General features: G+C 40.6%; 3 protein-coding genes across 7 annotated transcripts in view; all 3 read left to right on the top strand.

The window, feature by feature from the left end:
• Positions 1–221: 221 nt before the first annotated feature.
• LOC116047723 (late histone H2A.2.2-like) lies at positions 222–1,344 on the top strand. The gene is made up of 2 exons (XM_031296678.2): positions 222–352; positions 589–1,344. The coding sequence occupies exon 2, from the start codon at positions 595–597 to the stop codon at positions 1,009–1,011; it is 417 nt and encodes a 138-aa protein (XP_031152538.1). The 5' UTR covers positions 222–352; positions 589–594; the 3' UTR covers positions 1,012–1,344.
• Positions 439–4,001, top strand: LOC116047724 (late histone H2A.2.2-like). Of its 2 annotated transcripts, none has more exons than XM_031296680.2 (2): positions 439–509; positions 3,444–4,001. In XM_031296680.2, the coding sequence occupies exon 2, from the start codon at positions 3,516–3,518 to the stop codon at positions 3,930–3,932; it is 417 nt and encodes a 138-aa protein (XP_031152540.1). In that variant the 5' UTR covers positions 439–509; positions 3,444–3,515; the 3' UTR covers positions 3,933–4,001. The 2 variants fall into 2 exon arrangements, with proteins under 2 accessions (XP_031152540.1, XP_031152539.1); XM_031296679.2 differs by lacking the exon at positions 439–509 and adding an exon at positions 3,175–3,283 and having other exon boundaries at positions 3,510–4,001.
• A 1,343-nt stretch (positions 4,002–5,344) lies between these two features.
• The window catches only part of ppp1r37 (protein phosphatase 1, regulatory subunit 37), a 53,832-nt gene continuing 46,530 nt past the window's right edge, over positions 5,345–12,646 (top strand). For 2 of the 4 annotated variants that reach the window (XM_036001049.1, XM_036001050.1), the window contains exon 1: positions 5,345–7,208. In XM_036001049.1, coding sequence (XP_035856942.1) covers positions 6,461–7,208 — 748 coding nt within the window. In that variant the 5' untranslated portion in view covers positions 5,345–6,460. The remainder of the gene's footprint in view (positions 7,209–12,646) is intronic. The other 2 variants (XM_031296677.2, XM_036001048.1) reach the window with 1 other exon arrangement.

Raw genomic sequence — 12,646 nt, forward strand, 5'->3', positions numbered from 1 at the left:
GTTAGAGCTACAAGTGGTACTTGTTGTGCGTTGTGTTATTGTGATCTAGTTCACACAGGTATTTGGTGTTTGGACCTCTCCACGGGAAAATGTGTGCTTGTGCAGAAAAGCACATCTTACTCTTTTGCATCAAGAAACAAAAGTCTCCACTTGCAGTGCTTCTCAGTACAATGTATGTCAGAGATATCAAACAGTCTATAACCTTGTCAAATGTAGGTAATCAAGGTAACTCCATGTAGCAGAGGAGCCAGGTGTCAGCAATCAACAAATTGCTGCCTGATTCATATAAAAGCAATGTTCTGTGCTTCAGTTTGTAGTTGCTGTCTCAACAGGAAGGAAGTGCAGAATACTGGTAAGTGGTCATTCAAGTTTGATGGGGCCTACCTAAAGAGGAATGATTTTTTTTTTTATTTGTTGTATTGTGCGTTACAGTACAGAATTGTGTTAAATAATGTTCCAAAAGGCTGCCTTTTAGTCATTTAGCCTTATGACCCTCAAACACAGAATATATTTTAATGACTTGTTCTTCAGAGGTGAAAACATTACATGTATTTGAAATTACCCTAAACATTTCCTTTTTAACTCTAGACTAAGATGTCTGGCCGTGGGAAGAAAGCTGTGCCCAAACCAAAGTCTTCAGTGTCCCGGTCTTCCAGAGCAGGGCTCGCTTTCCCAGTGGGCCGCATCCACAGGCTGCTGAAGAAAGGTCATTATGCCCGCCGAGTTGGCAACGGTGCTGCAGTGTACTTCACAGCTGTCCTTGAGTATCTCTGCGCTGAAATCCTGGAGCTGGCAGGAAATGCCTGCCGTGACAACAAGAAGCACCGCATCAATCCTCGCCACATCTTGTTGGCAGTGAAAAATGACGAAGAAATCAACAAACTGCTGGCAGGGGTCACGATCTCGGAGGGTGGTGTTATCCCAAATATCCAGGCAACCCTTCTCCCCAAGAAGTCAAGGATGCCCAAGGATGACCATTCAGCTGAAGGTGTTCTGTCTCAAGAGTTTTAATTGTTAATGTGCAAGTTTTCCTAAATTTAATTTTTTTTTTGTGTGTAAAATGTCCTTTTGAGAAGCTGGACAGAAACGCATCCATCCATTCTTCCCAAGGACGACCTGCTGGGAAGGTCCCAGCTTAATTTGTCTTCCCGCTGCTCTGCGATTGGCTCTCTGCCATGTTTTAAAGTGAATCCGAACAGTCAAATTGTCTTTCTCTCCAATCTCTCACTGTCAGTACATGGGGGCGAAGGCAAATGGTACAAAGGATGAAGTTGGTTGGCTTCAAATTTGCAATTGAGGTTATTGGTAATGACAGCGCCTCCAGTCATGGCATCAAAGCAACAAAAAAAAACAGAACATGTTGGGGTGGGGGGGGGGAGAAATGTTGATTGGTGTGCTTCCAATGTGATATTAAAATATTTAAGTTTAGCCCAGCCACAGAAGGTGTTCTTTGTCCATTCTGCTCTGTTCATGTGCGCCACTGGCAATTTAATTTAAATCTTAAGTTTGGTGCACAGTTAAGCTGCTTTAGTGGCCTTTACAGACACATATGCATGACGACCGTGTATCTTTAAATCAAAGTTTCATATAAAATATTACACTCTTTAACAATCTGTGTTCTCAATCAGAATTTATAGCCATGCGCTAACCTTTACTGAACAACTTCAACCCCCTCTGTCCATTCAATGAAATTGTTTAATCAGCAGTAAACTTACTTCATCAGCAGATGGAGAGCACTCAGTTGTCATGGGGATGGATGAATTGAAATGAGTTTAGTTGCTGAAAAAGGTGATGTTCATTATGTGGATGTGATACATAAAAATTATGTATTAAATATAACCGCTACTGAGTTTGTGATTAGATTTGAAAAGGCTAGTAAGAAGTGGACCTTGATTTTAGGATTGTTTTGTCAAACTATTTCCAAGGTCAAGAATTCACTTCACTGCTTAGTTTAAGCAGTGTTTCACCACAAAACATTCCACCAAACAATTCTGGTATAAAAACACGGGCTACCAAGTTTGGGTTATTAGTCATGAGTTGCCTTTGAGACCTTTAGACATGAATAAATTCCTGTTTGTCTGTTGAGTGTAACGGTGAAACACTTGATACTGAGTTGTAAACAGTGGTAGGAGTTGAGTCATCACTCCTTCAAGCAGTTTGTTAGTAAGCACATCAGGCGCTCAAGGGGACAGACACAGTCAAACACCTAATCATAAAGTGAATGATCATAACAGCATTAAATGTGGTTTTATAAATGCTCCATTTAGAATGTGTAATGTGAGTTTAAAAAAAAGAAACTGCAACAGGCCACATGATCTGAGGTCTGTACTGCCGTTTTTCAGTACATTAAGAGATGAAATGCGCTGTAATGGGTGGAAAAGATGACATGCTACATTGTGTCATTTGTCTGTTTCATATTGTATGTTTTATGAGCAGCGTTGTCCAGATGCATGTGTTTCTCAAAGGGGTACAAGAGAGCATAAACAAATATTTTATTTAAGGTGTTTACACATGAGGACGGTAAGTTCAGGAGTAAATGCTTGTCGACAGAGGTAGACACCATTACTAAAATGTATATATAGGCTACCATAAATACACATTTGTCAGTAAGTAAAGGAACAGAAAATATTAATATTAAAAGGGAAAGGGCTCAATACACAGCAGGAGGCCCCTGTAGCATCATATTAAAATATATTTTATAATTTGATATTTGCCTCTGAAAGGTTGTGGAGTGGACTCATGAAGCAAAGCATACAAATCCCCCTCAAGTCTTTTCAATCTAACCGAATCTGTGATTGATTGGGAGGCTGCGCTGTTAAAATCTCATTCGCTGCCATTGAAACTTTTCTCTCCACTTCTCCACTTTTTTATTAAAGTTCAAACATATATCATTAGCATGTTCAGGTAATCCCGCTGCCACTCAGTGTGTACAAATGTTAGAGCTACAAGTGGTACTTGTTGTGCAGTTATTGTGATCTAGTTCACACAGGTGTTTGGTGTTTGGACCTCTCCACGGGAAAATGTGTGCTTGTGCAGAAAAGCACATCTTACTCTTTTGCATCAAGAAACAAAAGTCTCCACTTGCAGTGCTTCTCAGTACAATGTATGTCAGAGATATCAAACAGTCTATAACCTTGTCAAATGTAGATAATCAAGGTAACTCCATGTAGCAGAGGAGCCAGGTGTCAGCAATCAACAAATTGCTGCCTGATTCATATGAAAGCAATGTTCTGTGCTTCAGTTCGTAGTTGCTGTCTCAACAGGAAGGAAGTGCAGAATACTGGTAAGTGGTCATTCAAGTTTGAGGGGTCCTACCTAAAGAGGAATGAGTTTATAATTTGTTGCATTGTGCATTACAGTAAAGGATTGTGTTAAATCATGTTCCAAGAAGCTGCTCTTAGTCATTTAGCCTTATGACCCTTAAACACAGATGTTTTAATAACTTGCTTTTCAGAGGTGAAAACATATTACATATATTTGAAATTACCCTAATAATCTCTTAACTCTAGACTAAGATGTCTGGCCGTGGGAAGAAAGCTGTGCCCAAACCAAAGTCTTCAGTGTCCCGGTCTTCCAGAGCAGGGCTCGCTTTCCCAGTGGGCCGCATCCACAGGCTGCTGAAGAAAGGTCATTATGCCCGCCGAGTTGGCAACGGTGCTGCAGTGTACTTCACAGCTGTCCTTGAGTATCTCTGTGCTGAAATCCTGGAGCTGGCAGGAAACGCCAGCCATGACAACAAGAGGCACCGCATTGCTCCTCGCCACATCTTGTTAGCGGTGAAAAATGACGAAGAGCTCAACAAACTGCTGGCAGGGGTCACGATCTCGGAGGGTGGTGTTATCCCAAATATCCAGGCAACCCTTCTCCCCAAGAAGTCAAAGATGCCCAAGGATGACCATTCAGCTGAAGGTGTTCAGTCTCAAGAGTTTTAATGTAAACTTATCAAGAGTTTAATTGTATATGTCCAAGTTCCAATTACAAATTAAAATGTTTTAAAGTATGCTTGTCTTTATTACTTGACACTTGAGCATGGCACAAGAAGCAGTCTTTCTGGGTAAGATGCTCTACAGAGACCAGGAGCTGGGCAAATTTTTCTGAATAGTAAGTAAAGGAAATGTCGTGCTTTTTGACCCTAACTATTTGCACCTGTGACCCAATGTGTGCAGGTTGTAATTTTGCCTTATGGCATTCTGTAATTGCTCAAGATTTGTGCTAAATTTGAGTAGCCTATGTCAACACCTGTTAGCAGTAAGAAATGACAGCGACGTTAAACTGTTGGAAGATTTGTGTTCAGGTTATTTTTTTAGACCGACAAAAGCAGGTAGATGTTAGTCTCTGACTTGAAGCTCGTTTTACAGAAAGCAGCACGTTGCCGTAGTTTTTGAACCCTGACCCAAGGTCAGCATAACGTTGATCTAGCACTGCAGTTAAGATACTTCCTTGTATCTTCCACTAAAGGGTTTCTCGTGTTTGTATTGGTTTTAATGAAATGGTCTGAAGGAAAGGTTGTCATAGATGTGTATGCATATAATTCAAAGTATTAAATCTACACGCAACATTTCTCCTCTGCTACAAATGCTCAAATTCAGTAGATATTTAAGTCAATGTAAGTCTCAACGTCCAGATTTCAAATCACATTGTATAGAGCATGCCAACGGGTACAACTGCTGCATTGTACACATATGTATGTACATATGTTGAAGGTGCTATAAAGGTATATGTAGTTCAAGCTTATTTTGCACTACAGCTTTGAAAAGCAAACCTGAAATTGAGAATCCTGCAGTTTAAAAAACAGTCTAATTGGCATGTAAGTGTGCAGTTGTGCCCTTTAACAGCTGCTGATGTAGATGTTCTAAATTTTAGGATGTGTTCAAACCCCACTACAGCCAAACTTGCATGTTTGTTGTTGAAGATTTGAAGCCCTGTCACTCCACTAAAGCGATCACATTCAAATTTACTTCAAAAAGAAAAATGTGCAACACTTAAATATCACATCTTGAGCAGGTTTGATAATGAAAATAATGAAATGAAATGCTACAGAAAAGAATGACGTCGTTAGGCCGTATGATTCCTGTGTGTTTGACATTTCTTGACCTCTTTTACAAGGAAAAAAAGATTGTGTAGCCTATGTATGTGGAATTTTCCCAAAAATATACTGTCAAATCAATTATATGGGGTATATTTGGGGTGGAAAAATTACAATAAAAGCAAGCAACACATTGCTTCGTTAATTAACTGTATGCTGTGACCTAATGCTGTAACCTAAATATGCAGCTAAACCTTTACATTTTGCCCTTTTTATGTTTGTTTTTCTGCAACCGTCTGTAACACTGCGTCTATTGAACGTACAGGGTAACGACGTGCTGACGTTAGACGTGTGAACAACAAACAGTTGTTGGACTTCAACAAGCTAGCGAATGGTAACGCTAGACAAAAACAGGTCCAACGTACTTCTCCCGGATAGAGAGGCACCTACGGAACCTGTGCGATCGGAACATCTTCATAATCTCGCAATAATTGGCGCATCAGTACCGGCAGGTGTAGCTTCGGCATGGTTTCCTAACGCTAACGTTAGCCAGCTAAACCTGCTCATTGCTCGGAGTGTGACGCCTGTTTTTTTTCTGGCTGCCGCTGGTCGAGGGTTGTGATGCGAGCCGAGTTGCAGCACGACAGAGGGTGAGACAAGAGCTACAGCCGGAAAACATTTGTCTTGAAACAGAAGAATGGACTTTCTCGGCGAGAAACCGACGAGCTCACGTATAGAAGCGGGTATGCGACCGTACACGGGCCTGGATGTCATTGTTGGGCAACAACTTTAGCAAGCTAGCTAACATTAGCTCGCTCAAATCCATGCAAATGAATTGGTTTGGTGTCGGGCAGTAAGCTCACTTTGCTAGCGTAATGGAGGCACCCTGAGTGACTTGTACATTTCAATTGACTGTCCTGGTCCTCTCAAATACTGCTGGCAATGTGCTGACGACCAGGGAGCTTTTCGTCGGTTCCCACTTGGAGCATTAGGACACGGTTGGCAGACATTATTAAGTGGCGGTGATAGTTGAGCAAAGTTGCCTGGTTTGGCATATAAATAATTACTGAAACAGTATCTATTTGACATACATGTAGACATCACATATTTCTTCTATTGATATTGGTTTGAAATTGTACTTTATCACATGTTTAAGGATGCACCAAAGTAACCTGTGATTTGTAAAAAAAAAAAAAAAAACTATAATTAATATAACCCCAAGTACAAGAATCTAGTCAAACTATAGGTATAACTTTCTGAATGCACTTGAACATAATTTAGCCAATAAAGGATAGGTGCACATTTACATATATTGTTGTGAGACAAAGGCCAGAGACAGGCTTATCCATGTCAGTTGGGTCCTAGTTACTGTTTAACCCAATATCTAGGCTGTCTGGCACAGTTAAAGACGTAAGTTTCACTGGAAATGAAAACATGAATATCGAAGAGCAGTGTCTAGATTTGTGCAATGTCAAGACAAAAAGCAATGTGGACGATGATCACAACACTACCAACAACACAGAAGGGATCACCCCCAGGATCTCTGAACTGATGACGGACAGTAACACAGAAAAACAAAACATTGTTCCCACAGAGGCCTCCGAAACATACCTGATGCCTCATCTCACTGACAACCTCCAGGCAGCTGAGGAGGACAACAACCAGGCACAAGACACACTGGAAATTGATGAGGTCAATGGAAACAGAAAGAGCAGTGCTCAAGACACCCCTGCAGTAGTGAATCCCACTGACTTGATCTTTTCTAATGATGAGCAGCACAAGGATGATATTGGGGTGGAGAACATGAAGGACACTGATCCTGCAACGTTTGTTGTGGAAGAAGGGGATGATGGTGGGGACATGGACATAGGTGTGGATCTAAGTCTCGATGAGAGTGGGGTGTTGGAGACTGAATCAACAAATGTCAGATCATTCTCAGACAAAACTTTCGACTCAGAGTCCACCACGTCTCAGGATGTCCCAGCTGGCAGCACGGCAGAGAGCCCGCCAGATGCAAGCCAGACGAGCAGCACAGTAGCTTCTGCCACAGACCAGGCTGGACTGTACCCTTCGGTGGAGGAGGTTAGCGATAAACACAAACCAAGTGGCAAAAGGGTGACTTTTCCCTCAGATGAGGATATAATCTCTGGAGCTGTGGAGCCCAAGGACCCCTGGAGACATGGTAATACTGTGTGTTTGTTTCTGTAAGCCTGTACGTGTGAATGACTTTCTATTTATTCTACTTGTCTATTGTGCCTGTGTAAACATGAAAGTTCAACATGGTTTGCCAGGATTAATTATCAAGACTTTTAACAGCCTTTTTCTCAAGTTCTATATCTAAAAAGCTGTTCACTCTATTAAGATTGGGTTTAAAATAAGCCCTGTCATGGTAGTCGAGTCAGAGTTGCATGAGAGTTGTCTTTTTTTTTTTTTTTTTAGGAATGTTGCTTTTGTTTGAGCTCGTCGTCTCTTGCAGATCACACTACAGTGTATTTAGTCCTCAGGCAGCACATGTACCCTGCCCCTTTTTCAATCAATTCAAAGTTAATTTCTAACTTTACAAAGTGAAACATAACCGTTTAGTCTGGCTTTTTCCCCCCAACAGCCAAAGTACACCTATAAATCTAAATATAGGCCCAGGCCTGTGCTGTATGCCATATTGTGAGTGGATCTCACCACTCCTTGAGGTGTGCCATTTTAGCACTGCAGGTTCCTGTTTGTTCAAACCTGTCAAAAGGAGGCTCATGCAGGATGTATGGCACGACCCTTACTGTTACCCAATCAGTTTTAATTTAAAACCATCATGACAAATAGATTTTCATTAGCATTTTTTATACATAAATTAGTCGTTGTGTACTAGTAAAAGTAAAAATTGTAGAAGAGTCTCAATTACCATTTTTTGAACATTTATTTTTGTCCTGATTCAAGTCACGACGGGTCACGCCCCGCCGACGTCCATTAGGCTAATATTTTCACCATTAATACGACGAGGTGTCGGGGCATTAACCTGCATATACCATGGTCACTTGTCAAATAATTTTTTTTTAACCATTTATATTTTAATGTGTTTTACACTCTCTAAATCTAAAGTTTTTCCAAATAATAACTGTTTCCCTGGTTACACCTGAGGGTTTGACTAATACTTGGAACAATCATTCCCATGCCATAAGGTTCTTATGCAATGCAAACTTTGTTCACTGCTCCAGTAAATAGGACGGACCTTAGATACGACTAGCCACCCTTAGCAACAGGAGATATTTATGTAGTCCACTCAATTTATAGAATAGAATCCTTCAGCTCAGTGAGTTACGAGCCAGAAAGCTAATGCTATGCTAGCCAGATTTAAAGTCAATAACATTGTGTACAGTTGGCAATCAGTAATTTGACACTATCCAGCCATGTCACTGTCCCCAAAACAATATAAAAATTTTCACAAACAATTATCCGCCATGTGTACTGTTGGCCGCAGCCTGAAGTAGCGACCTGAACAGTGCACGGGATATGAGTAGTGCTGCCACTAACGACTAATTTTCTAACGATTAATCTTTCGACTAACTTATCTTAACGACTAATTAAAAAAAAAAAAAAAAAAAAAAGTGAAAAAAAATCAAGTGTTTGTTATTCCGTCCATTTTATTTTGAACTCAACTGAAGGGCCAAAACATAAAATGTCACTTATGTATAAATAACTTAAATGTTACCAAATAAAAAAAATGAATGCAGATATAAATGTAATTTTAAAAAATAATAAATAATTATCAATTTTCAAATATTGCACCTGTCAATACAGAACAAAATATTCTGTAGCCTATTTTGCCGTCAGTACTGCCGACGTTGTCTTTGCTGTAATTAAATCAGTATATATTTATGTTTAACATGAAGTATACTACTGAGTGTAGTAAATCAAGAAACATGTGTACAGACAAGACAGATTTTTCTGTGTCTAGACAGAAAAATCCACGCAGCTGACACAACAGAAACACCACGCTCACACCACGCAGGCAGTGTGTAGCTGCTCGCGTTTACACTTGCGTGCATGCATGCAGGGTTTAAAACATTTCTGCCAAAGTCTAAGTAGCCTGTTTAACATCCAAAGACAGTCATTGTACTTTTCAAGAGTTAATAAACGGTACAGACTTGCGTGGGCCGGTAGTGTTTCTAGGCCGCGAGGGCCGGTCTGATAACAGTTATACATTGCAAGTTCTTAGCAACACCATCCGGCGGCCTGGTGTGCTGCGGCCGCGCAGCTGCCCGCTGGTCAAACTGTGCAGCCTCTGCTCAACTCGTATGGTGAAGTTACAGACCATTCTTTTACCAGCCTCCGCCATTTTTCAAATCAAGGCAGTGAAGACCAAAAATGAATAGGCAGTCATTAATTAGTAAAACGACGACATTGACTAAAAAAATTGCCGTCAACTTATTTTAATGGTCGATTACGTCGACTAAGTCTAAAGTTTATCCAAACAATAACTCCGTTTCCCCGGTTACTCCTGACGGTTTGACTAATACCTGGAACAATCATTCCCATCCATCAGGTTCTTATGCAATGCAAACGTTGTTCACTTCCCCAGGAAATAGGAAGGACCTTAGATACGACTTGCCACCCTTAGCAACCAGAGATATTTATAGTCTGCTCAGCTGATAGAACCCTTCAGTTTAGCTACGAGCCAGAAAGCTAACGCTATGCTAGCAAGATCCAAAGTCAATAACATTGTGTACAGATGGCAATCACTGGCGTAACACTTTTATGGACAGCCTGCAGCCAATCAGAGTCAAGTATTCACCCGACCATACTATAATATTGATTATTTGCCATCACCAGGTCTTATTTATTTGTTTTTTATCCTATGTTTGTTTTGCAGTCTAGTTCATCCTGCAGAGTTACTGCTGAAGTACACAATAGTTTCATGTTTAATTATTTTTTTGGAATCAACTGACAAGTCATGTATGATCTGACCATGACTCACGCGCTCCTTCATCCGTTGTGGACAATGGGCATTTAATGAATGGTTAAATCATTATTTTATAAATAATTATTTCCACTAGTTACATTCAAATGAATGGTCTTGGCTATCTCACAGATTCAGTCCAAAGCAACTAGCAAGGCAGTGGGACAACTTCCCCTTGGAGAGAGGGGATCCCAGCTCTAGAGATGGACTTTCAGTTTACAGCTGTACAGTAGCAACTCCAATTCAGCCAGTGCAAAGCCGCCAGGGCCAGGTTCACAGTGGGCTGGTGGCCAGCGGAAGCGTTAGCAAAGCAGCTAACTAGCTGCTAGTTCACTGCTACCTGAAGAAAACCGCAGCCGCTAAAGTTAGACTCAGCACCAAGTTCTGATCCCAGCAAACTTTCTGTTGCTGCCGTTAAGTTTTCTGATTCGGTGAAGAGTCGGGGTGGTTCGCGATCGGATCGTGGGGATCAGACTTCCGGTGCTGGGTCTAGCTGCTATCCACCAGCCCATTGTGACCCGGGTCCCTGGTGCTGGCTCTAGTCCGTCTGTGGAGCCGGCGATACCAGGCTACTAGCTAGTTGCTTTTAGTCTGAGGCTGTGAGATAGCCACACCCCTTCATTTGAATATATGAAGTGGGAATACATATAGAGGGAAATAAATAAATGTGACATTATGAAATGAGTCCCCTGAAATAAAAAAAAGTTGACTTATGAATTAAAAGTCCCCTGAAATAATATATAATATTAATATATAATATTTATTTATAGAACTGTATTGACTCATTTATGTATTGATATTAACATTTATTTATATCAGGATGTATTTCATAGACATATTTATTTATGGATTTATTAATTTATTAAAATATTTAATAAAATGGCATTCCATACAATACTCCCTCACGTTCAGCTGAATATAAATGTTCTATTAACACTCCTGCAATTGGTCAGACAGCCACATAGAAAGACACTTATGTCTTTCCCCATTTATCTGTGCACATTTAGCTCCATGTTACTGTAATCTATATTATACCCACCCACTTGTTTGTTGTCTCCATGACCCTCATTGTTTTTCACATAACCCTGTTGCTTTTCCAAATGTTTAGGTATCAATTTATGGTGCACATGCCAGGCAGCCAGTCTGATAGTAAATTGGACATGAAATATTTTTAGCCAAACTCCGCGGGGGCAAAGTCCAACCCAGTTATCCAGGATTTCTGGCACCTCATGAAATACTTGGCGCTGGGAACAGTCAAGTATCAAGATGACTGTAATGATCTGTGGCTCAGATTAATTACCACAGCACATTTTTCGTGCATCTTATTTAAGTTCCAAAGGTCCAACGCCTTCCAGAGGGCATTCAGACCAAAAACAACAATAAAGAGGGCATAGATTGGCAGCGTGGAGATTAGATACTGGTGAGATATGGAATCTGATCCAGAGGAAAGTAGCAGATTAATGCTTTTAAAAGCTTGTCAGACACCAAAACACTGCACAGCGGTTTATATTACCAAGATTTTACAATCTGCGGATCTAGTGTCAGGTTTCTGGGTCCCCGTCTTATGTCATCTGTCAGAAACATAACAGTGACCTGAGCCTGAGCTCACTGGAGCTACTGTTGTAAGAGCAGAGGGAAGAATGTTTTAGATCGGTATTAAATAAGGGTGGAACGGTTGATAGTATTCTTGCTAAGACCATAAGAAACAAACACTTCTTCATGGTCATATCTTCATAAAAAATATAAGTTGTCCTTAGTAAAAACAAAATATGCGAAAATGGCCACATTATAGCCTAGACTAAGGCCATCAACATTGAAACCAAAGTGCAGTATTTAAAATACAATGAAAGAAATATGGCTGGATCTTTTATCAGAAGGAAAAGTGCCACTGAAAAAAAGTAAAATTAAAACACATTAAGTGCAACATAACCCAAACTTACACTGTTTTCAGAACAACACTGCACTCTTCATTCTATTTGCATGGTCCTCTGCATACATGCCCCGAACCGTGACTAGCGGACCAAACAGAGTTTTTACTTGAGCACTTCCATCCCTAGTATTACATGTTCGCAAAGCAGCTGTCACAAAATGAGACTCTGAACAGGGGATAGAAAGCTGCAATTCAAAAATAAACACCTGAGGTTCACGAGGGAACAGAGTCATGGCAACAATAGTAGCCAGATGGTGAAACAATGTGTGAGGCTAGAAATTACACTAAAAAGAGTACAAACGAGTAGTGCTTCTGGTAACTACCTTTATCATATTGTACTCAAGAGTTTAGTTTTGTAGACGGTGGTAAAGTATGTCAATGTCATTTTGTTTAGGGGTAGATCATATCTTTCCTCAAGCTCTCTTTTTTTCTTTCCCTCTCCCTGTCGAGACTTGAGGGACTCCTGTTTTTTTTTCCCCTTCAGGCCTGGGCAATAACTACGTCATATCCTGAGATTCCTTAACTTCCCAACATGCTGCGTTGCTTCCCCTGCTCGCTACGCTTCTCCTCCCCTATTTTTCCTCCTCTCTGGCTGGGCAATTCAGTCTAGGTGTAGCTTGGGCTTATATCAGCAAAGCATGTCATTACAAAAGCAATGGAGTCATTTATTTTATTAGAGTTATCAAGTCACTGGAATACACTTAAATGCAGTGATGTGTGTGTGTGTGTGTGTGTGTGTGTG

The sequence above is a fragment of the Sander lucioperca genome, chromosome 5, assembly GCF_008315115.2.
Source record: "Sander lucioperca isolate FBNREF2018 chromosome 5, SLUC_FBN_1.2, whole genome shotgun sequence".
NCBI lineage: Eukaryota > Metazoa > Chordata > Actinopteri > Perciformes > Percidae > Sander > Sander lucioperca.